We start from the raw sequence: 26,167 nt of genomic DNA on the forward strand, positions 1-26,167 counted from the left end.
GAGCATGAATATTTCTGAAATTAGGAATTGCTCACTACAGTGATTCAGGGGTAGATTAGAGCAGTGTTCTTCTCTCCTTTTCATTTTGTCATTTCTAGTCTTGCCATCCTTTTTCTTAGCAAGTTTGCCTCCCAGAATCTCATCTTGTTTCCATTTTTTTCACAAATGTGTTAAGAGGTTTTAACATACCCAGGAGGTATATGTCAAGTTATAATAAGGGTTCTTTGGAATTTTAGCTTCTTTACTTCAGTTGGTTTAAACTATTTTAACATGTATCATTAACACATTTATTTGAGATCACATTATCTGGGCTTTATTATCTCTGTTCTACAAGTAAAAAGACCACTGCTTGTATTGGCTCTTTCCATCATCTCTCTGAGGTAGAAGTGGTAGTCTTTTCTTTATTTGGAAGAATTGATGGTAGGGAAATTAATAGATTCATATAAATTCCTCTAGGACTCCCGTCATGTTACTTTGGTAACTTGGCCATTTTGGGAAGTATTGAAAATCAATCTCTTTTTTGCTACTGTTATGGCAACTCTTAATATATTGATCTTATAATCTATTAATATGTTAATACTATTCGAATAATATTGATATCCAAACATTATCCAGTAAGACACGGCCTGTAGAAATACCTTTAGAAGATTTTTCTTTAAAAAGGCATGATGTAAACATTTATATTTAATGGATGAATAATTTATAGTTTATCCATGTCATAGTAAATAAGTTATAGGCAGTATTAAACCTTAAAACCCTTCTAAAAGGTTGTCTCTTTTTGCTTTATGCTCTTTAGTTAATATACTTGTTAATGAAACACATGATAGAAAGTAAAATAACATTAACACTAATGATTACATGTCATTCATACCTAATCACAAAATCCCATTCTATCCAAAATGAAATATTTAAGAAGTATATTGTCTAATTCCAACTTAAATGGATTCTGTGAAAAAAGAAATTATCTTATTTTACGGGTTATCGTAACCATTGGTGTTAAATAACAGCAGTATAACAGCAGAGGGCACCAAATATCCATTTCAGTCTTACATATTTTCTTAATGTTTCTAGTTTTTGCAATTCTCTTCCCACTCTTCTTTCTCTCTTTCTTCCTACCTTCTTTTCTTAGTACTTAAAATAGTTAATATTGGAACCGTATTGTGGATACTTGTAGTAGATGTTATATTTTTCTAATTTTGGAATATTTTAAAAGTACATTAAGATGATTATTTATTTTTATTCAGTTAACCCTTCCATTTAATAAAATTATGCATCAGAATTTCAGAAATTATTTTAAAGGTGTTTATTCAATAAATATCCTACCCAAAATCAAGAGCAAAAATTATTGTTCCTTTACATTTATTTTTGCCAAAATATTCTTAGTGATAAGCCAGTTCTTTATACCATTCTTAGGAAATATAAAAATTCTTTAGAACATGCATTGTAACTATAGTGCATATACAGTTATTTTTGTGAAATACTGTATTAAGGTTTTTGAATACTTTTTTCCTTTTACTCTATTTCAGAATACACTGTTGATATTTATAGAAGTCTATGTGTGTTTGTGTGTGTGTATTAGATATATAACATTTCCTAGCCTTATTCTTAGTAGTTTTGATCTCTGGTTTCTAAACAGATTTAGTTTATTCAAAAGGTCATACACTCTTTTACTTTACAGTTTAGCATCAAGATGTCTGTAATGTTCACTGGCATAAATTCTGTTTTAGGTAGAAATCTGAACCATTTGATATTATTATAATAGATTGGGTTCAGTGAACCTTCAGGAAAAGAAATAAATTATTTTATTAGGTAACTTTAAAAATGGTCTTGAAAACTGTGAAATGAAAAAGGTGATTGAGAATTACATAAACTTTACCATCAGGACCATTGATGTGAATGGTGAAAGCATAAAAATATTGTCATGGTTTGGAATTTTTTTAGTTGTGTAAAATGACATATACTTAAAATATGACATTGTTCTTAGGCGACAAAACTATAAGGTGTTTCAGCAGATGTGATTTAACATGGCATGTGTTCAGGTGTATAATAATGTTATAACAAGGATGCATACATCAACATTTTCTCTTCTGTGGATTGTTAGCTATTGTTTTGGGTTTTTTTGCCGAAACTACTGCTGATGATGCGTATGTGTGTACGTGCATGTCTTGAAAAATAACTGTGCCCAGAAAAGGATTAATCTCATGGTCATAGTTCTGTTATTTTCTTTCGACTTTCTTTTGAGTCACAATTTTACCTGCTACTGTTAAATGTGTTTGTCATAGGTTCACAACGATGAGCAGGCAATTCAACACTCTTCCTATTGTCTCATTTTTGTAATATTTTAAGTTGTGTTCCTTAGATTCTGAAGTGGCTTAATGTGTATTTTTCATTATAGAGAAAATATAAGATTATGATGATAGCCTTAGTACTTAAAATGAAAATGCCAAATACCTCTGTCCTACTTGCCTTTTAAGGTGGTATGTGTGTATATTATTGCATTTACTGTTGAGTATCACTAAGCAAACTTGAGACTATTTTATTCATATACTTTATGATTTAGCTCTCCTTATTCCCCTTTTCAACTATTGCCTTAAGGAGAGAGGCTTTATTTTCTCCCAGGCATCTTGCACATGATAGGCACTCCACAAATATTTGTTGAATTGAATTTAATCTTCTTCCATGATGTAAAGGTGAGTTTGTGAGCAGACATTTCAGATGTTCTTAATAAAGGTGAGCAGAGCATTCCTAACATTCCTTTTAAAGACTTTGCTGGTTCAAATAGTCTGCATTTAAAATTAAGCATATAAGATGATTCAAATGGATTAGTTACTCTAGACATGTATAACTTATGATTAAGCCAGGAGAATTTTTGATTTTGAGCAAATTGTTATTCATTTTCCTGGAGCTAGTCTTAGTGTAATGTGTAAGAATATGCATTTCAGTGATTAATTCTGACTTCCTTCTTCATGCATTTATAATTATCAGTAAAATTCAGAACTTGATGCTTTAGAAGATATTTAAACATTATTTCTCTGTTTTTAGCTAAAATCTTTACAACACTACTGGATATCTATATTTTGTAACAATACTTTGTTAGAGATTATAGGTTTTCTGCAGGACTTGGTGATGTCAGAAATTGTAACTTCTCTCTCAAGGACTCAGGATGAAAGGTTTTTTCCACCTTTCTTCAGTTGCCTCCATTTACTTTCCACTTGTTTTTGTTGTTTTCTTTCTTCTTTCACCCTCTCTTTTCCTGACTCTGGAGTGGTGCTAGGTACAGTTTTTGCCACAATGACATAATCAGTAGTCCTGAGAGGTTGTGATAAAGAGGAGTGACACACAATCACATCCAGAGATCATGCTACCAGGCATTAGATAACCTTTCAGGTGCCAACCACACGGACTGTCTGCTGGCCACATCCCAGAGATAGACAGAAGACATGGGTAGATTTGGAGGTGCTGCAAGGGTTACATATGTGGGTGAACTCAGATGAGAGCTAAAACGACTGCCTGTATCCTCACTTTTGCCATCCTTTTTTTCCCAAGCCATTCTTGTTGCTCCAGTAATTTCTTGACCAAACATTTTTGATTTTATATTTTTGTTAGTAACAGTCTCTATCTGCCCTCTTAAAAGAATTTTGTAGGTCTTTTCTGGAAAGGTAATGTCTGCTAAAGCACTGTGGGGAGCTCTTTGTTTTACATAATGATGCTATTAGCTATTCCCTCATACCTAATGACAGGCATTTCTACCCAATATTGATTTAAGTTGATATTTTATCTTTTGCTGTGACATAACCAACCCTAATGCCTAGCACAGTGCCTGAGCCATAGCAACAGCTTAATATGCAGAAGCAATCATTATTGATAATTTTGTATAAATAATATTCCTCTAGATATATTTATTATAAATATATAATTTTCATGTATCGCTCACTGAAATAAGTATCGGTAGGTGCAATGCATTAAGGATTGTGTCAAACATTGCACATTCAAAGTTTGAAAAATTGAATCCAAACACAACTTTCACTGTACACTTAGTTGTTTATGTTCATATATAAATGATAAAAAGATAATAAAAGGGGTAGTTGGGGGAAAATACTTTGGTTAGTATAATTTTGACAGTGCTCTTGACATTAGTTAAAAAGATTTAACAACAATGCAAGTTATTGGTGGTAGGGTGAGCCATGAGAGTCCTGTATGATGTTATATGTTTGTTTTGTAAGTTCACAGCTATTATTATACACTTATTGTTTATGTATGAGTGATATACTTCAGTAAATTGGTTTTTTTAAAAAAGTAAATCCAAAGCACAGTTCTATGAGAAATAAAAAATTCTATTGTGTATTTTTATTCTCTCATCTGGATAGCATCTTTTGCCTCTCAATTCATAGTTGTAGCTCTAGTCTTTCTAGATAACCTCTAGATTGCCGGTAGAGAAATGCATATAAAAATAAATTTGACCATATTGTGCTCTCATTATAGCCTTTTAGACCATAGTCCTCAAACTTTACTGTATCCCATCTTCTGGAGGCTCTCATTAGATCCCTTTTAGCCTGTTCCCAGGGATTTTAACACACACTGTGGAAATTCTGGGAGAAGTACAGCTTTAGAGGTGGAGCCTGCAAGTTAAAGTTCAAAAGCCTTAATGTGGCCCTCAGTGATCTCAGTGGACTGGCCCTTGCATTTTTTGTCCTGGTCACTTGTGCTTTCATCACCATCCATCCTATGATGTTTCCTGCCTTTATTCTTTTTCCACATATAGCTTCTTTCTGCCAGGAGTGCCCTTCTGTAAGGGTTTTTCTGATATGCAAGGTGGGCTTGGTACGTTCCCCTTTGTGTTCCATATTGTACCATGCAATCCCCTTTACTTATAGCAACATTCATACTACATTGTAATAATTTGTGTGCCATTATCTGCTAGTTTTGAGTTCCATGACTAGAAAAATCATCTCTTACTCATCTTTGTATCCTCAGTGCTTTGGACAAACATGTGAAATGAATGAATTAAGTACAGGAATGGGATTCAGATAATTAAATATAGGAATGAGATTAAGATTCAGTCAATTTTTAAAAATTTCCTATCTGTATGGTACAAATTTATCACGTTACTTACATACCTTATGTTCTTTATCTGTAGTATAGACAGCATTCATTCAATCTAGTGTAGAGTTTTATACAAAGTCCTCAGGCCTGGTTGGGAAATTCTGGGAGTAACTTTTAGAAGAGAAGCCCCTCAAGATGATTCCTAAAGGCTGAGTAGAAGTGTGGCTTGAGTGAGAGTAGGGAGATTGAGGAAGGTGTGGGATCCTGGCATGCGCATATGCAGAAGAACAAGTGTCTGAAACTATGGTTTTGGAAGCACAGGTGGTTAATTTTTTTGTTTTGTTTTGTTTTTTATTTTTTATTTTATTTTTTTATTGACTTTGTAATAATATTACATTAAAAAATATATATATATGAGGTTCCATTCAACCCCACCACCCCCACCCCACCTCTCCCCCCCAGCAACACTCATTCCCATCATCATGACACATCCATTGCATTTGGTAAGTACATCTTTGGGCACCTCTGCACCTCATGGTCAATGGTCCACATCATGGCCCATACTCTCCCCCATTCCATCCAGTGGGCCCTGTGAGGATTTACAATGTCCAGTGATTGCCCCTGAAGCACCATCCAGGGCAGCTCCATGTCCCAAAGACGCCTCCACCTCTCATCTCTTCCTGCCTTTCCCCATACCCATCAGCCACCATGTCCACTTTTCCCAATCCAATGCCACCTCTTCTATGTGGACATTGGATTGGTTGTGTCCATTGCACCTCCATGTCAAGAGGAGGCTCAGATTCCACGTGGATGCTGGATGCAATCCTCCCACTTTCAGTTGTAATCACTCTAGGCTCCATGGTGTGGTGGTTGTCCTTCTTCAACTCCATCTTAGCTGAGTGTGGTGAGTCCAATAAATCAGATTGTAGGTGCTGGAGTCTGTTGAGGCTCAGGACCTGGCTATCACAATAGAAGATATAGGGGATTCCCATACGCCCCGCTCCCCACACTGCCCACATTTTACCCACATTAACAACCTCCTTCATAAGTGTGGTACATTCATTGCAATCAATGAACACACTTTGGAGCATTGCCACTAAGCATAGATTAGTTTACATTGTAGTTTCCACTCTCTCCTACACAATTCTGTGGGTTATAGCAAGATATATAATGGCCTGTTTCTGTCATTGTAGTGTCATTCAGGACAATCCCGAAGTCCCGAAAATGCCCCTGTATTACACCTGCTTTCCCTTTCCCTAGCCTCAGAACTTCCAGTGGCCACTGCCTCCACATCAATGGTAAAAGTTCTTCAATTGCTAGAATCACAATAAGTTTATAGTAGAATACCAGTTAAGTCTACTCTAGTCCATAGTTCATTTCCCATCCCTGAGGATTCTGGGATGGTGATGCCCACTCCACCTCTAATTGAGAGGTGGCTTCAGTCCCATGTGGCCAATGGATGGGACTCTCTTGCTTGCAGTTATAGACTCTTTGAGTTCCTTGGTATGGTGGTTGCCCATCATCACCTCTGTGTTAGGTGTTCTGGATGAGTCCAATGAACTGGAGAGTAGGTGTTACAACTCTGCTGAGGCTCAGGGCCTAGCTGGCACATGGACAGCCCAAAGATTCAAGTCTCTTGGACATTTACCTACCAACTCCAGCACCCAACTATAGGTTCAAATAGCACGTGATTAATTTTGGTTGGTAGAATATATAGGAGGTTAGAGATGAAATTGGAGAGGTTGGTAGCAATATATACAGGAAGATGTTTTGTGCCTTGCAGAGAAGTCTGGATTTTATCCTTGGGTTATGATATGCTCTTGAAGCCTCTTAAGCTAGGAAAAAAACATCATTAGATGGTGGGGTGGGGAGGAGTTGAGACAGAAGAGAGACCAGTTCAGGGGATTCGCTGTAATTTTATATGACTGAAGAGTTGACTAGCAATTTAAAAACAATTTAACAAAGATTTTTCTAATGTTTTTTGTCCATTCTGCCAGGTACACTACATGAGTAAGATGCGGTTAGTCATTGAGCCTGAAATGGTCTCACAGAGTACAGAAAATGTAAATACCTAAAACAACTAATTATATATTAAATACTACAAAGGCATGGGAATTTGCCCTGTATATATTATAGATATCAAGTCTTGTAGGAGCAGAATTTATTGTGGGCTGACTTTCCTTGGGAGAATTAGGTTCTTGAAGGAAGAGAAGAGGTTGGAGTAAAGTGAAAAGAATAGTTTGTGCCAAGGCAGTAGCATAAATAAAAGGGATCAATGGGTGGGAGACCATGGTTGATGGTGGCTAGAGCCTGAGCATTTGGTAACGCTGGAAAAGTATTTGGTATCAGACCATGGTAGGCCATGAATGTTGTGCTGAAGGAGTTTGCATTTTATCCTAGAGCTTTATTTTCTAATTATGAAAATTGATTATATACAATTTAAGAAGTTATAAAACTTGAAGAAAAATAAAAATCTGTAATTCATTACAAAAACATAGTTGTTATTAACATTGTAATGTATTTCCTTCTAGTTTTTCTCTCCATGCCCATATATGTACTTAAGATTAAATAAAAGAAATTGGCCATACTCTGTGTATGTGTCTATATAATAAATATAGTTTTAGCTCACTTTATATTGGAACATGGGCATCTTGCCCATGTTAAATGTGTTGAGAAACAGTGTTTTAAATGGTTGCAATATTTATTTTATTATATGGCTATGCTTAAATTATTTACATGTTTTCTTATTAGATATTTAGATTATTTCCTATTTAAAATAATGGATACTATTTCACTGAAAATCTTTGTACGAAAATTCTTACCTGTTTTTCTTGTTTTTTAGGATAGGATTCTAGAAGTAAATGTACTAGGTTAATGTACTAGAAATAAATGTACTAGATTCAGGAGGTATAACAGCTGTATTGAGATAGCCGAGATTTGGACAATCAAAATGTGAGGTAGAATGGGGCATCCAAATACAAGCAATTGGAAATAGTTGGAAGTCCTTTAAGGAGGCCGGTCTGGTTGATGATGGAGATTAGGGAACCATCTAGGAATAGTGGTGTGATGTGAGTGGGTAAGCTCTCTCAGCTAGAGTGAGTTATCAGGGCAACTGCCTGAGACCCAGGTGATCAGAATTAGAAGGGCTTGTTAGGAGAGTGTTCTCTAAGAAGCTTGAGAGGCGATTTTTTCTTTATTTTTCTTTACTTTTTTCTCTCCTTCCTTTCTTCTCTTTCTGCCTTCCTCCCTTCCCATCCTCCCTCCCTTTCTCCCTACATCTCTCTCAAGAAATAAAAAACAATGCCAGATATTGCACAGCGATTAAGTAGAGAGGGACTGAAATGTGTCTTTTGGATTAGTCTACTATTTTCAGTAAATATGGCTAAAAGGAACAGTAGAAGGAGAGAGAAATAGGTAGAAGGGAGGCATTGGCAAAGGGGATAACACTTTTTTATTAGGATCCAAGTAGACTTCGACATATGTTCTTTTTTTTTTCTTTAAAGATTCATTTTTTTAAAAATTCTCTCCTCTTTTCCCCTCCCTGTTATCTGCCGTCTGTGTCCATTCGCTGTGAGTTCTTTTGTGTCTGCTTGCATTCTTGTCAGGTGGCACCGGGAATCTGTGTCTCTTTCTGTTGCAGCATCTTGCTGCGTTAGCTTCTCCATGTGTGTGGCGCCACTCTTGGGCAGGCTGCGTTTTTTGCATGGGGTGGTTCTTCTTGCAGGGCGCACTCCTTGCACGTGGGGTACCCCTATGCGGGAGCATCCCTGCACGGCATGGCACTACTGGCACGTAGCAGCACTGCACGTGAGCCAGCTCACGGGCCAGGAGGCCCTGGGTACCGAACCCTGGACCTCCTATATGGTAGACGGACATTCTATCAGTTGAGCCACATCCGCTTTTTGGCATATGATCTTTGGAGGAAAAGGGATCTGTGCATAGGGCGGAATTGAAAGTAAAAGAGAAAAAGGAGGGATTTGATGGAGCAGTAATTTAAAGGGATCAGTTGCCATGATAAATAGGTTATTCTTTCAGGTGGGATAGTAGTTCATTTTCAGAAATAAAACTTGCTTATTCCGTTATGGAGACAAATTTTAATCTATTTTGTGGGCAAAAAGACTCTCTACGTCAATAATAAACTTTTATTTCCTTGTTTTATTTTAAAATTATTAATTTTGTCATTGTTTCAGCATAGAGTTCTAAGTGTAAGCTCATATCTTTTTCATGTTGCTGATTATATAAAGGCAAAGTTAGTGTGTTAATTTTAATGATGTAAGTCCCTAAAAGGACAACTTAATAAGCATTTAAAAATTCCTTGATTTATTGTTCATTAATGAATATATGAAATGTAAAAATTTTAATTATAACCATTTTTTGAAAATATTTATTTCAGGGGAATTTGCCTAAATATTCTCATAACTCCCTGATGGTTCAAGCAATAAAGACAAATCTGACAGACCCGGACATACATGTGCTTTTCTTTGATGTGGAAGCGTTGATTATTCAACTCCTGACTGAAGAAGCCTCTAGGCCGAATACTGCACTTATTTCCCCAGAGAATTTGCAAAAAGCATCTGGCAGTTCAGACAAAGGGGGCTCTTTTCTAACTGGAAAACGAGCAGCAGTTCTCTTCCAACAAGTGAAAGAAACTATCAAAGAGAACATAAAGGAACATCTCCTTGATGATGAAGAGGAGGATGAGGAGATCATGAGGCAGAGAAGGGAAGAAAGTGATCCTGAATATCGGGCCAGCAAATCTAAGCCATTGACTCTATTAGAATATAATTTAACTATGGACACTGCAAAATTATTCATGTCCTGCCTTCATGCCTGGGGTTTAAATGAAGTCCTGGATGAAGTTTGTCTTGATCGCCTTGGAATGCTGAAACCTCATTGCACAGTATCATTTGGTCTTTTATCGAGAGGAGGTCATATGTCACTGATGCTTCCTGGTTATAATCAGGCTGCTCATAAACTATCTTATGGGAAAGCAGAAGTAGGAAGGAAGGTGCCAGCTACTGAAGGAGTTGGAAAGGGTACTTATGGAGTGTCCCGAGCTGTCACCACACAACATCTCCTGTCTATCATATCTTTGGCAAATACCTTAATGAGCATGACCAATGCAACTTTTATTGGTGATCATATGAAGAAGGGTCCTGCCAGGTGTGAATGATAGTTTGATTTTATTCTTACTTTATTTTCCTTTTTCAAAAAAATAACCTGTTTTATTCTTGTCGGTGTTTATTATTCTCTTTTTTTAAATTCAACACAGTTTAGCATTTTAGTGTCATTTCAGTGTTTCCCTTTAAATTTTAAAACACAGTCTCCAAAATAAATGACTTAAAACACCATAAAATTATGCAATTTATAAAAATTAGAATGAGGAAGTAGGTCACAGTTCAGCTTTAACAAGTGAACTGTATACTAGCTCTTAAGTAAATATAATCTTAGAATTGTATCTACTTAGTTTCCACTCATATTTGATTCAAAATTTATATTTAGTTAAAATGAATACTTGCCCTCATTATGACCCAAATGTAATGAATGATATATGTTCACTGTTTGGCTTTAGAATTTTATGAGATGTATAGTCAGAATTTTTCAATAGAAGTAGCAAATGCACTTATAGGAAAAGAGAAAACCTTTTTGAATGTGGGAGAGTATTATTTTAATGTTTCTAGAATTCTTAGCTTGAATAGCTATTTCCTATTTTCCCAAAGTCCTGCAGACAACTTTTTAAGCTCCGACTTTATTAAACTCTTTTGAGAGTTGACCATATCAAGATTAAAAAAAAAAAAATCTGACACATTTTAGGTGGCATTTTGAGTCAGGCTCTGTTCTAAGTACTTTACAAATATTAACTTATTTAATGTGCTTAACCCTATAAAGTAGGTACTTCTATTACCCCTTTTTACAGATGAGAAAACTGAGGCAAGGAGAGATAACGTAACTTGGCCAAGTCACACAGCTAGTAAGTAGTGGAGCCAGAATTCAAAGCAAGACAGTCTGCCTCTAGAGTCTATAATAAGCTTACCTCCTATTCTTTGCTGCCTGTCCAAGAGTTCTTAATACCTTATTACCTTTTTCCCATTTTAGGGCTGAATACTTTGGAACTCAATGTATTGATCCATGAATTCATTTGGACCAGTCATATGGGGTGGGCTAAAATTTCAGCATGCTAATATTGAAGAATGAAGGGTTCTAATTATGTAATTTATCTGTCAAAGATTGTACTTTGAAGTGTCTGGAAATATTTCTTAAATATGTATGCATAAGCATAGATTGATGATATAAAATTTTTACTTGTTACTTATCATTTAATTATTTTACCATATTAAATTTTGAAATGGGAAATGTTAAGAGGTACAAAAAAACCACAAATATCATCTTTTTGGAACAGTAAATTGAAAATGTTCTGTAAGTATGTTTTTCAATTCATTTGAAACTAGGAAATTTAATGTTTAAATGGCCCTGAAATATGAAAATGTGAATATATAAATATACACACACACACTTGTGTTTTTTTTTTCTTTTTTAAGGCCATCTAGACCAAGCACCCCAGAACTTGCTAAGGCAAGGAGTTCCCCTTCAACTTCCAGTAATATTGTGCAAGGACAGATTAAACAAGGTAAAATGAAATCTCATTAAGTAATTGACATGACATTTCAGCTCAAGAAACTGAGGAGGCATAGCTAATGTATAATCATAATATTTTGTTTGTCTCAAATTGTTAAAAGGGAGAAAAGTTGTTATATTCCAGATGTAAATATGGATAATTAAGGTGTCAGTTAAAAATAAATCAGATTTATTTAGAAATTGATAAATGAGCATATTTCACATAATTTTATTGTACTGTCTTTAACCTAATTTTTATACATTAGGGGCACCTTAACTTGACAGCATTAGTGACTTAATTGTGTATATCTACTGTTTAAAAGTTGTATCTATTTTGAACTCTGTTTAAAAATATTTAAATTCATAGTTCCATACTATAGCTAATCTTCTACCATTTGCCAGCAGTTTATACATTTAACTTTAAATGGAAATCTTTGTTTGCAACTATTTATTTTATCTTTTCTCTCTATTTAAATCATTATATGCTCTAACTTCTGTGGATAGCATTGTTTTTCTCATGAGGTATAGAAGAGAAGAAAGGTTGGGTTTCTCTTCCTGTATTAAAGACCTTTTATACTAATTATAAGACTGACAAATGAATTCTTTAAGAGTTGGGGGGTCACTTATGCCTAGGGAACTTTCCTTCAGGCCAAGAGTTAATTCTGACTCTCACAGTTTGTGATAGAGATGGGAATGATGAGGGTTCTGGATCTAAATGGTGACATCTTAGGGTTTTTTAAATATAAATTTAAAAACACATTCTTATGGGGACGTGTTGGTGTAGGTGTGACCTATTTATTAAATAATACACAGTCTAGTGTGGACTTAGTAAGGAGTTCATGGTTTTCACCTAACTAGCAAAAGCGTCCATGGAACAAAAAAGGTTAAGAACCCCTGCCTTAAGTGACATGCTTGGTTTTCAGTTTTAGGCACTGTCTGTTGGCTTCTCACTGTGGAAGATGAGGCTATAGCTCTTCACTCTGTACTCCACTCTCATCCTTCATTTCCAATCCTACATGATCACCCTTCTCATCTCCCTTGCCTCTCATTAAAGTTTTATAGTATTAATATTATGGTTTATATAAAAGTATATCAAAGGTATATAATAGTTTTGGTTAGATAACTTTTTATACTTGTATATGAGAAATACGCATATAGAAAAATGCGCAGAACAGAAATGTTTAGCTTACTGATTTTCACAAACTGAACACCCTTGGAACCACCTCCATAGACAAGAAATAAAACATTGCCCACACTCCAGAACCAACCCCCCCCCATGCATGTTCTCTCCCAATCATTATATCCCTTCCTAAAGGTAACTACTATCTGGACTTTTAAGGAAGTCACTTTTTTGCTTTCCTTTATAGTGGTACCCTCTAAGTTTAAATCCCTAAACAATGTAGTTTATTTAGTTTTACCTGTCCTTTGAACTTTATATAAATTTGTGTTTGACTTTTGTGAGATTTATCAGTGTTGCTGTGTTTGACTAGTTTGTTCATTTTTATTGCTATATATTGTGTTGCATGAATAGATTGCAATTTATTTTTCTATTTTGCTGCTGATAGACAATTTTGGGTTGTTTCCAATGTTTGGTTTTCATAAATAATTCTGTTATTTGTTGTATTGGACTTTGTTGTATTGGAATCTTACTGTACATTACATGCATTTTTGTTGTGTGTGTAATTAAAAGTGGAATTTCTGGATATGCTTTTCAGCTTTAGTAAATAATATTAATCTGTTTTCCCAAGTGAGAGACTTGTTACATGCCCACCAAAGTGGCTAAAAGTGAAAAAGATAGAAAATACTAGATGTAGGCTAGGATATCAAATGTGTATGAGAGTTTTCATTGTGCCATATCCTAGCCAATACCTTAATATATACAGTGTTTTTATCTTATTGTTTTTTCTGTTTTCTATGTCATTGTTTTTTGCTATGATAGATAAAATTTCTTTTTTCTGCTTTTAGTTTTCTCCTACTTAAGGTTTCTTAGACTGTAAACTGAGGTCATTGATTTGAGACCTTTCTTCTTTTCTAATATAAGTGTTTAGCACTACAAATTTCCCCCTAAGTACTGCTTTATGGCATCCCACAAGTTTTTTTATCTTATGCTTTTAATTGACCTTTTGATTTTATTTTATCCTTGGATAAGTTAGCAGTGAGTTATTTAAGTTTCCAAACACTTGGGGATTTTTTCCAAAAATTGTTCTGTTATTGAGTTCTAATTTATGGTCAGATAAGTTTTGAATTGACTGAGACTTGTTTTAAGGTCCAGAATATGGTCTATCTTGGCAAATATATCACATACACTTCAGTAGAAGAATGATCTGCTATTGTTGGTTAGAGTTTTCTGTAAATGTCAGTTTGTTAATTGACAGTGCTGTTCAGGCCCACTCTATACTTGCTGATTTTTCTGTGCACTTGGTTCTATCCATTAAATAAGGGTATTGAAATCTCTAGCTGTAATTATGGATTTGTATATTCCTCCTTGCATTTTTATCAGTTTTTGCTTCATGAATTTTGAAGTTCTTTTATTAGATGCATAAACCGTTAGGTTTATTATCTCTTCTTGATTTTTTGACTCTTTTCTTATTATGAAATGTTTTCTTTATCCTGGGTTTTTGCTCTGTAGTCTACTTTGTTTATAGTAGACTTTTTTATAGTAGCATTTTTGGCTACTGTTAGCATTTGCTTTTCACCTCTTTGAGTCCTTATATTTAAAGTGAGTTTCTTATACTGAGTATGTAGTTTGGTCTTGCTTTTTTAAATTATTATTATCATGTCTGACCTGCTTTTTAATAGGAGTGTTGAAACCATTTACTTTTTCTGTGATTATTCACATGATTAGGTTGAGTACGTCATTTGCTATTTATTTTTCTCTTTGTCCTATTTGTTCTTTGCTCCTTTTTTCTGTTTTATGCCACCTTTGGTTTAATAAAAGTATATTTTATCATTCTAATTTATCTCCTTTGTTAGCTTATTAATAATTATTTTTGTTTTAATGGTTGGTTTAGAATTTATAGTATACATCTTTAAATTATCATAATGAACATTCAAGGGATACAGCTTTTAATGTTTAATGTAAGAACCTTATTAAATGTACTTTTCTTTCTCACATCCTGGCCTTTATACAGTTTTTGTTACTCATTTCACTTTTACATATGTTATAAACCCCACAAATCAGTACTATTATTTGTGGAATTTAAAACAATTATAAAGTATAATTATGATAGTCAATCATACTTTAAGAGCTTTAAATAATAAGGAAAAAATTGTACTTTTAGCCATATAGTTACTAGTGTTGGTGCTCTTTATTTCATTTTGTAGAACTAGATTTCTGCCTGTTATACTTTTCCTTCTGCCTAAAGGACTTGCTTTCTTATGTGAGGACCTGCTGTTCTTTCAGCCTTTGGATGCCTGGAGACATCTTTGCTTTTGTTTTTGAAAGATACTTTTTGCCCAGTATAGAATTCTAGGTTGCCCAATTTTATCTTTTAGTACTTTAAAGATAATACTCTACAGTTGTCTTATCTGTATTGTTTTTGATGAGAAATCTGATGCCATCCTTATCTTTGTTCCTCTGTATGTAACATGTTTTAATTTTTTGTACTGTCTCCTTTTTAAGATTTTCTAACTATCACTGGTTTTGAGCAGTTTTATTGTGGGGTACCATGATATTGTTTTCTTCCTGTGTCTTGTGTTTATAGTTCATTGAGCTTCTTAGATCTATGGGTTTATAATTTTCATTAATTTTGGAAAATTTTCTACCATTATTTCTTTAAATACTATTTCTGCCCTCTTCTCTTTCCTCTTTTTTTGGGATTCAAATTATATGTACATTATTAGGCTGCTTGAAATTCTTTCACAGATCACTGATTTTTTGTGTGTTTTTTTGGGATTCTTTTTCCATTCTGTGTTTTGTTTTAGATCATTTCTATTCCTGTCTTTTTTATTCCAATACTTTTTTCTCCTGCTCTTAATCCCATCCAGTATATTTTCCATCTTAGACATTGTAGTTTGCATCTCCTTTTGTTTGGGATCTTTTTTTTTTTTTTAAGATTTTTTAATAAATTTATTTCTCTCTCCTTCCCCCACCCTCCCCCCTCCCCCCCCAGTTGTCTGCTCTCTGTGTCCATTCGCCGTGTGTTCTTTTTGTGTCCGCTTATGTCAGCGGCACCCGGAATCTGTGTCTCATTTTGTTGAGTCATCTTGCTGTGTCAGCTCTCCGTGTGTGCAGCGCCACTCTGGGTAGGTTGCACTCTGTTTGTGCTGGGTAGCTCCCCCCACAGGGTGCACTCGTTGTGCGTGGACTCCCCTATGCGGGGGGCACCATTGCATGGCAGGGCACTCCTTGCACACATCAGCACTGCACGTGGGCCGGCTCATCACACAGGTCAGGAGGCCCTGGGTTTGAACCTTGGACCTCCCATGTGGTAAGTGGATACCCTATCTGTTGAGCCAAATTCACTTCCCTGGGATCTTTTTAATATCTTCCATGTCTTCTACATCTCTACTTTTCTGTTATGCCAAATACAGTTATTAAACTAATTACATACAGTTATTATAAATATTACTGTTTTAATATCCATGCGATAATTCTGATATCTCTGTAAGTTTTAGGTTGCTTTTGATGATTAATTATTCTCTTTATTAGGCACTGTACTTTCCTGCCTCTTTGCATGCTTGACAATCTTTGATTAGATGGCAGATATTTGAATTCTACCTTGGTAGTTACTGCATATGTTTATAGTCTTATAAATCTTCTTGAGCTTTGCAGTCCTTACGTGGAGACAGTTTGACCTTGGTATCTTGCTTTTACTGGTTGTTGGGTGGGTTTTGTGCAGTGCTCAATCTAAGGCTAATTATTCCCCATTATCTTTCTGAGTACTCTACAATGCCCCATGAATTCTGAGGTTTTCCAGTCTGGTTGGGGAAGCAGGCACTATTTTTGGCCCTTCAGATAGTTCTTTCCCTAGCCTCTGGTAGTTTCCTTACACATATATGCTGATTAGTGCTCTGCTGAGTACTCAAGGAGGACCCTCTGAGGATTCTGTGGTACTCTTTTTTCACAGCTCTGTCCTTTCTGTCCTATCAACTCTGTCTGCCTTGGTCTCCCCAGACTTTCATTCTTTCTCAATATAGGTAGTCTTCCAGTATCCTCCTCGCTTCCTCCTCCCTGTATCTTGGTTGACAAACCGTCAAGGCAATAAGCTAGAGCAGTTGTAGGGCTCACCTCATTTGTTTCCTGTCTCAGTAGAGATTGCCTCAGTAGAGTATACTGATATCCAGTGGCTTGAAAATCATTGTTTTATGTATCTTGTTTTTTGTTTTGTTTTAGGTAGAATTGTAAATCTGGTTCCTGGAAGTTGCCCTTTACTTTTAAAATGTTCTAAATATACTATTAGTTTATAAAGTAAAAATTATTTATGTTGGGCAGAGTTTTAATATTTTTAGAGAATCATTTCAGAATGAAATAGAAACTGACTCATAGAAGTAATTGATTTGCCTACAGTACGATTAGTAATGGTGGTTTGATTAGGATACAACCAGCACCTTTTAACTACATATCCTGTGCTTTTTCTGTAGAATTGTGTATATATTTCTTTCCTGAATTCATTGAAAATATCTTCCAGGATATGCAGTACAAATCAGTGGCAGGGTCTTCATTCTTTTGTAGTTCAAAGCTTCATTTAAGATTGACTTCTTCAGAGATGTTTATTCTAATTGTTGTCATCATCATTATCATTATCATCTTCATTAACATTTTTAGTAATTAATATTTCTTCGTGCATTCCATTTTTCACCCTCTGAAATTGAAGTAGATGAAATGTTCTAACACAATTTGTGGTATTATCATGATGCAATATATACTCCACTCTGCTTATGATGTTGAATTTGCTCACCTGGTCGAGTCTGAAGGTTTTCAAGTTGGAGACCATGTAACTTCTCTCCTGAAAACATTGAGCTTGAGTCATTAACTTGGTGGGCTGGTGGAAAAATACACCAAATGTAAGATCTTAGCTACAGTTAGTAGTAATATTTTGACCATGGTCTTTCATAGTTTGTAACAATTGTTTCACAACAATGCAAGGTGTAATGTATGGGAGCCCTGTATGATGATATATGCATGTTTGTTTTGTAAGTTCACAACTTTCACTATGTACTTTTTATGGATGTTCATGTAAGAATGATACACTTCAATTAAAAAAGTTCAACAACAAAAAGCACTGAATTTTGAGAACAGTGAAAAAGGCACTGAGAATTGACTCTTTTTAAAAACATTTATTTAAGGCAGTAAGATTTAGGAATTTCCATTAAGAATACATAGATGCTTATGTCTTTTTAAAGTAAATGAATGTCAGCAATCTCCTGAGAGTTCAGTAGTAAAATACTTAAGGATGGCATTATGAAGTCCCCCTTTCTATTTGAATTTTGAAATGAATCTATGAAGTAGTAATTTCTTTAAACAAATATTTGTTAAACAGTTTTTTGTCTCCAGACAACTCAAGATTAGTCTGATGCATACTTTCCTGAGTAGTTTATGTACACCTAGTAGATAAGACATAAACATTAATAACCTATTTAGAGTAGGAAGTGGTAAGAGATACAGACAGGGCTCTGAGTTCTCTGACTGCAGTTCAGCAGTTAGAGCATTATATATTCAGCTTTCCATTCTACCTTCTCTTATGTTGTTTTTCTTTAAAAAAATTTCCCCTTGTGTTTTTTTCCCCTGACTTCCACTGCAGTGCACATTGACTGACAGTCCATTTTTCTATTGGGTTGCAAACATGAATATGCTCTTTTTCAATAGGATGTCACTTTTATGTTGGCTAATACTTGTTCACTGCAAAATAATCTATATGGAGTAAAGATGTTAGCTGAAATTGGTCTTTTCGTAGACATTTGGGTCTGAGAATAAAGATAGCTTATATAATTTAGGTTTCAACAATATCAGGGCATTTCATTGGCAAATAATTTCTTAATAGGTTTATTTTTTGTAACAGTAGACTTCATTAATTCAATGTTTGTCAATAATTAGCATTACATTAGCACATCTCTTCATGTGCTTGTTGGTCATTTATATATCTTCTTTGGAGAAATGTCTATTCAAGTTCTTTGAACATTTTTTTAAAAAATTGGGTTGTTTCCCTCTTTGTTGTAAGAGTTCTTTATATATCCTGGGTATTAGACCCTTATATATGAATATTTTCTCCCATTCTGCGAGTTATCTTTAACACACAAAAATCAGTTATATTTCTGTACACTTGCAGTGAGCAGTCCAAAAGAAAATGAAGAACTTTTAAATTTTGATGAAGTCCAATTTATGTATTTTTTTCTTTGTTTATGCTTTTTGTGTCATGTCCAAGAATCCATTGCCAAATCCAAGGTTATGAAGAATTATCCTTATTTTTACATGTAAAAGTTGTATGATTTTAGCCATTATATTTAGATTGTTGATCCATTTTTAATAAATTTTTGTTTATGGTGTTAGAGATCCACTTCATTCACTTCCATGTGGATATACAGTTGTCCCAGTACCATTCATTGAAGAAACTTATCTTTCTCAAATGAATGGCCTTGGTACCCTTGTCAAAAATCAATTGGACCTAGGGAGTGGATGTGACCCAAGTAGTTGAGTGCCTGCTTCCCACATGGGAGATCCTAGGTTTGTTCCAGGTGCCTCCTAAAAACAACAACAACAACAAACAACAAGTAAACAAATGAAAAAAAACAACTTGGGCCTGTCAAGCCCCACCCACAAGTACCAGGAAACAACCCCCCATGGCTGTGCCACGAGGGCCCCTGTGACCTGCAGTAATTTCTGCTCCTGCCGCCCCCTCGGCGCTCTCAGAGGACCTGAACCAATGAGGAGATTCCACAAATGCTTTCATTTGGGGATTCCCCTCTTAGGACTTTGGCAGGGATGCCTGCTGAGCTGGGGAGTGGGGGAGCAGGGAATGCAGCCGGCACAGGCCTTACACCCTGTCCTGCACCTCCAGTTGCCTTCCCTACAGGCGGCTGGAAGACACTTCTTGAGGCTGAAGTGAGCCTGGCTTGGCCTTCCCGGGCCTCTGCTGTCTTCTGGGCATGTGCGTGGCCAGTGGAGTGGCACCTCAGTGGCTGTGAGGAAGGCACATCTACTCTGTAAAGTCCTCGGTTCCTGCCCAGATGTTTGAAAGCAAAAGTTATTTAGAAAAGCTGCAAAATAACTCCTCCATCCCTCAGTAACAACCAACCAAACAAACAAACAAATGAACAAAAAAACCCAAACCTACTGTATTAGTCAGCCAAAGGGGTACTAATGCAAAGTACCAGAAATCTTTTGGCTTTTATAAAGGGTATTTGGGGTAAAACCTTACATTTACCAGGCCTTAAAGCAAAGATTCTTAACCAGGGGTCCATGGAAAGATTTTAGGGAGTCCATAAGCTTGAATTGAAAAAAATCAACTTATTATCTTTATTTTCTCTGACCTCCACTATTGGGTGTCACAAAACTATCTGCCATTACTTTCTGAGAAAGAGTCTGGTTGTCACCTGACTGGCAAATGGTTCCGTGAAACAAAAAATGGTTAAGAATGCCTGCTCTAAAGAATCCAACTCAAGGTGCCATAGGAGGTTCTTTCTCACCAAAGTCTGTTGCTGCATGTTGAAGCAAGATGGGTGATAATCTCAGGCCTTTTTCCTCTTTTTTAAAATTTTTTATTTATTTCTCTCCCCTTCCTACCCCCACCTCCCACCCTCAGTTGTCTGCTCTCTGTGTCCATTTGCTGTGTGTTCTTCTGTGTCTACTTGCATTCTTGCCAGCGGCACTGGGAATCTGTGTCTGTTTTATTGCATCATATTGCTGCTTTAGCTCTCCATGTGTGCAGTGCCACTCTTGTGTAGGCTGTGCTTTTTTTGCACGGGGTGGCTCTTCTTACAGGGCGCACTCCTTGCGCATGGGGCTCCCCTTCATGGGGGACACCCCTGCGTAGCACAGCACTCCTTGTGCGCATCAGCACTGCACATGGGCCAGCTCACCACACAGGTGAGGAGGCCCTGGGTTTGAACCCTGGCCCTCCCATGTGGTAGGCAGATGCTCTATTCATTCAGCCAAATCCACTCCCCCCTTCTTCTTCTTAAGGTGTATGGGCCCAGCCTCTTCTGATTTCAGCTGTAGGCTGGCATAGGGCTTTTCTCTCTTCCCAGGATTTTAGCTGTTTGATCTTCTCCTTTCTGCCACATGGCAAGACCAAAATGACCAAATTCTGTCCCCTTCAATGTATATGGAGCTCTCTTTTCCTGTGTCATCTGCTCTGTCTGTTTATATCAGGCCACCAAGGGGGTGGGGACTAAACCCTGAGTCACACCCTACTGGTATGGTCAAACCAAAGCCCTAATCCTAACATAAATTAATCAAAGACATCTCAGCTGAATCTAATACAATCAAAGAATATCATACCCAGAGGAACAGGCCAATTTACAAACATAATTTTTCTCTCTTTTGGGGAACTCATAAATAATTTCAAACTGCCACACCTACTAACTCCAAAAGAAGGCTGTATTCAGTGTTATGACAACATAATATTCAGAATGTCTAGTTCTCAACAAAACTTAGAAAACACAAAAAGAAACAGGAACAATGTCTCTCACAGGAAAAAATATTTGATAGAAATCATCCTTGAGAATGTACACTGGAGCTATTATTCAGACTTTATATCAACTGTCTTAAATATGTTCAACAAGTTAAAGGAACTGATGAAGAATAAAAGAAATTAGAAGAACACTGTCTGAAAAAAAAATAAAGAGATGGAACTCATGAAAAAGGAATCAAATTTTGGAACTCAGAAGTATAGTCATTGAAATAAGAAATCATTAGATGATTCAGCTGTAAGAAGAAATGAAATTGGTATGCATATGACAACATGGATGAACCCTGAGGATATTATGTTGAATGAAATAAGCTAGACAAAAATGGACAAATATTATATGATCTCATTAATATGAACTAAAAATGATGAGTAAACTTATGGAGGTAAACACTAGAGTATAGATTACTTGGAGATAGAATGTGAGTTGAGAGTGGGAGCTGATACTTAATATATGTAGAATTTTTTGTAAGATTATTGTGGAAGTGTGGAAATGAATAGTGTTGATGGTAACACATGAGTATAAATAAAACTGCTGATTTATTAATGTGATTGTGGCTGAAATGGGTAGTCTGTGGATGTGTCAACTGAAAGTAAGCTAGAGGATAATCTAAGGACAGTAAAATAATGATTTTGGTGGTAGATGAAGATTGTGTTTAATTGTATAAATGTAAGAATGTTCCTTAAAAAAGTGTTAAGAATATGGTGATATATGGGGAAATTCTAATTAATCCAACAGGATGTTGCATTATCTAATTTTGTGCCTCAAAAAGGTAAAAGAGGCATTAAAAAGGTGATGAAAGCATAATATAACTTACTGATGATAGTGAACAATAATATTGTAATATTTTTGCAGCAGTGGCAAAGAAAATATTGTATTAGTTCTAAGGGACAACCATAGGGAAGTATAGGGTTATATTAGGGAGTGTGGGAGTTTTCCTTTTGGAGTAATGAAAATGTTCTAAAATTGACTGAAGGAATAACAGCACAACTCTGTGATGAAAATGAGAACCCTTGAGTGTACACTTCAAATGGATTGTACACAGTGAACCCAGTGATGGAAGATGGACTGTGGTTAATAGAACAAATATGAGAATGTTTTCTCATGAACTATAGCAAATAATACTAATACAGGTATTAATAATCAGATGGGTTGGGGGAAAATACACCAAATAAAACATATGGGCTGTAGTTGGTAGTAATATTTTGGCAATGCTTTTTTGTAGTCTGTAATAAATGCTTCACAACAATGTAAGGTGTTGGAGGTAAAGTAATGTATGGGAATCCTGTATGATGATATGCATGTTTGTTTTGTTAATTCACAGATTTTATTATATACTTATTGTTTATGTATGTTCATGTATGAATGATATACTTTAATAAAAATTTTTAAATAAAAAGAAAAAACCAACTCAGGGGACGTGATGTGGCTTAGTGATTGAGTACTTGGCTTCTCATATACAAGATTCGGGGTTCAATCCCCAGCCCCAGTACCTAAACAGATAGATAGATAGATAGATAGATAGATAGATAGATAGATAGATAGATACATACATACATACATACATACATACATACATACATACATAATCAATTGGCCCTAGATATGAGGGTTTATTGCTGGATTCTCTATTCTATTCCATTGATCTGTATGTCTGTGTCTATGCCAGTACTGCACCATCTTGATTACTGTGGCTTTGTAGTAAATTTTGAAATTGGGAAATGTGTATCCTCCAATTTTGTTCTTTTTTTTTTTCTTTCTCAGAATTGTGTTGGCTATTCAAGGCCCCCTGCAATTCCATATGAATTTGAGGCATTTCCATTTCAGTCTTTTTTTAAAAAGGCTGTTGGAATTTTTTTGATAGGGATTACATTGAATCTGTAGGTAATTTTGGGTGGTATTAACATCTTAACAATATTAAGTCATCCACTTCAATGGATGTCTTTCCATTTATTAGGTCTCCTTTAATTTCAACAGTGTTTTATAGTTTTCAGTGTTTGGGTCTTCCAGTTCCTTGATTAAATATATTCCTAAGTATTTTATTCTTTTGGGTGTTACTGTAAATGGAATTGTTTTTTAAAATTTCTATTTCAGATTGTTCAATGCTGATGTATAGAAGCACCAGGTTTTTTAAAATGTTAACCTTGTATCCTGCAACTTTGCTGAATTCATTTATTAGCTCTAGTAGTTCTTGCTGTGGATTATTTGAGGTTTTGTATATATAGGATCATGTTATAATGTGAATCAAGTTTGTTTTCTCTCTTCCTTTTCAATTTGGATGACTATTATTTCTCTTTTTTTTTTTTTTTTGCCTAATTGTTCTGACTAGAATTTTCCAGTGTAATGTTGAATAGCAGTGGTGAAAGTGGGCATCCTAGTCTTGTTCTTGATCTTAGGGGAAAACTTTCAGTCTTTTACTATTGAATATATTAACTGTGAGTTTCTCATTAATCGCCTTTATTCCTAGTTTGTTGAGTTGTTCTCCTGAAAGGGTGTTGGATTTTGTCAAATTCTTTTTCTCTGTGAGTTGAGATCGTCAGTGTTTTTCCCCCCTTTGTTCTGTTAATATTGTGTGTTACATTGATTTTCTTATGTTGAGCCACCCTTGCATTCCTGGGCTAAATCCCACTTGGTCATGTGTATAATCCTTTCAATATGCTGTTGGATTTGGTTTGCTAGTATTTCTTTAAGGGTAACAAATAGATTTTAACTTGGATTCCTTATATCAAGTCAGAGAATATATCTGAGAACCCTTCAAAATTTTGTTTTTGAAATTATTTGCCTTTTTTTTTTTTTAAAAGACCTCTAACTTTTATCAGCTTTGGAAGCAATATGGAATCACACTGATTTATCCCACTTGCTTGTAACAATGGCCAGTATATAGAAAGACCTCAATAAATATTTGAATGAGTAAATAGATATCTTCTCGTTATACTTCTAGAGTCAGTTTGTTAATAACTAGGTGTTGATGCCATAAGGACTGACAAAACAAATCTCTACTCTCAAGGAGTTTATATCTAATGGAGGAGATCGAGAGGAGTGCAATTTATTATATTTTAATTAGTTATTTGGTTATTTTTGCTACTAGATTATGAGTACTTTGAGGAACTGTGCCTAATCTTTTTGTGTTTTTATATACTTAGCCCAATATCTGACATATACTAGGCACTTACTGTTAATTAAATGAAGTAAAGATTTTAATAGCCTTCTTATACCCAAGTCAAGTTAATGTTTATGTTATAAATTTATCTTTTCCTGTAATAACTCACATATTTTGGATATGATAATAATGAGGGAGATCTTCTACAGAAGTATGTGCGTGTATATATGACCTCTGGCTGGAGTTATATGCCAAGGCAAATTTATTAACATTTGTACTTTTCCAATTCTGACATAATCCCATGGTGATCTAATCGTTGGAAAGTAGTGTTACTTTGTCAAACATTATGAGCACTTTTGTATTTTTACTTTGGCAGATGGCTGTTTATCAAAATGCCATCTTGGGCTGTTTAATTCATCCTAGCTTTTGTTAAGTCCTCATTTCTTCCCTTTCTGGGAAGCTTTGTGTACTTCTATTGCCCTTAGCTATCTGAGTTCTTTCACGATGTTTTAGAGATAACATTTTTCCTAAGAATGTTTGACAGTAGATTTCTATATTGTTTCTAAATGTGTTGTTCATTTAGTGATCCCATATCTAAGTGAAAGAATCTAGGTTTTTAAAGAATCCTTTGTTTAAATAAAGTTTTCATAAGTTTTGTTTATCAGCCCCACAATGAATGGTATGAATAAATTTAACACACAAATTTAGTTAGAACATACCATAAACTTTCCTCTGTATTTTTCATTTATTCCTATAACAACATACCATAACAATTATGACTATATTGCACAGAAAATTGTAATGATCTGTTAGGATAGAAATTTGTTTATGATATGCAGAGTATTCAGAAATACCAATTTGAGTTTTACAAAACTCCAACTTTGTGTAAGTGTAGTATTTTTGAAATCATCATAGTTGCTGATATAATTGCTGTTTTAAATCATTACTCAATTTCCAAATACATTTATATAGTATTTACTTTCTCTGTGTAATTTCTTGTAGCATTTCTATTAACTTGAATCATTTCATCAGTTATATTTCAGGAATAAGAATGTTATTGGACTTCTTCATAGTAACCAAAAGCTAGAGGACCATGGAGTAGTTCCTTAAAAGTACAGAAAGAAGATAATTTTTTCATTTTAGAATTCTGTATATAAACTATTAAATATCAAAAAAAACTTTAAAAAGCAAAATAATGTTTTTTTCAGGCTGGCAAGGTCTCAGAAAATTGCTATATTATACCTTTTCTCATGATCTCAAATAAACGATGTGTTCCATCAAAGTAAAGGAATAAAACAAGAAAGAAAAAAAAGTTACATGGTATCCAGGAAACTGGGAGCTTATTCAGGAGAGACTGGGGAATTTGCAGGCTGATGGTGATGGGCAGTCTCAGGGTGACAGTTATGCAACAGATAGATGTAGGATGCCAGATGGCTTCAGGAAAAACCATTCATGGAAAAATGAAAATGGGGTTTGAAAATCATTGAGAGGCTGTTGAAGGATTTAGAAAGAAGAAATAGATACATAGAAACAATGCAAATGCATTAATTCAGGAAGAAAATCAACAAGTTGTCCAAGAAAGGAAATACAATCTCAGAAAGCTACTTGAATTGACCTTGAACAGTATTTGTTTAGAGATAATATACACTTAGCATTGTTATAACCAAAAATCATGAGATAACTCTTTTGGGAAGATAGGGGGAAGGGGAAAGAATATTGGCTGGGGGATGTGTTTTGTGAAAACTAATTCTTCATCATCTATAATATTAGTAAAGATCAATA

At 35.1% G+C, this 26,167-nt stretch overlaps 1 protein-coding gene across 18 annotated transcripts in view; it reads left to right on the forward strand.

Moving 5' to 3' along the window:
• WDR7 (WD repeat domain 7) overlaps window positions 1–26,167 on the forward strand; it is a 439,870-nt gene that overhangs the window by 133,906 nt on the left and 279,797 nt on the right. For all 18 annotated transcript variants that reach the window (XM_058277785.2, XM_071208567.1, XM_071208570.1 and 15 more), the window contains 2 exons: window positions 9,437–10,206; window positions 11,583–11,671. In XM_058277785.2, coding sequence (XP_058133768.1) covers window positions 9,437–10,206; window positions 11,583–11,671 — 859 coding nt within the window. The remainder of the gene's footprint in view (window positions 1–9,436; window positions 10,207–11,582; window positions 11,672–26,167) is intronic.

Source organism: Dasypus novemcinctus, chromosome 16, assembly GCF_030445035.2.
Source record: "Dasypus novemcinctus isolate mDasNov1 chromosome 16, mDasNov1.1.hap2, whole genome shotgun sequence".
NCBI lineage: Eukaryota > Metazoa > Chordata > Mammalia > Cingulata > Dasypodidae > Dasypus > Dasypus novemcinctus.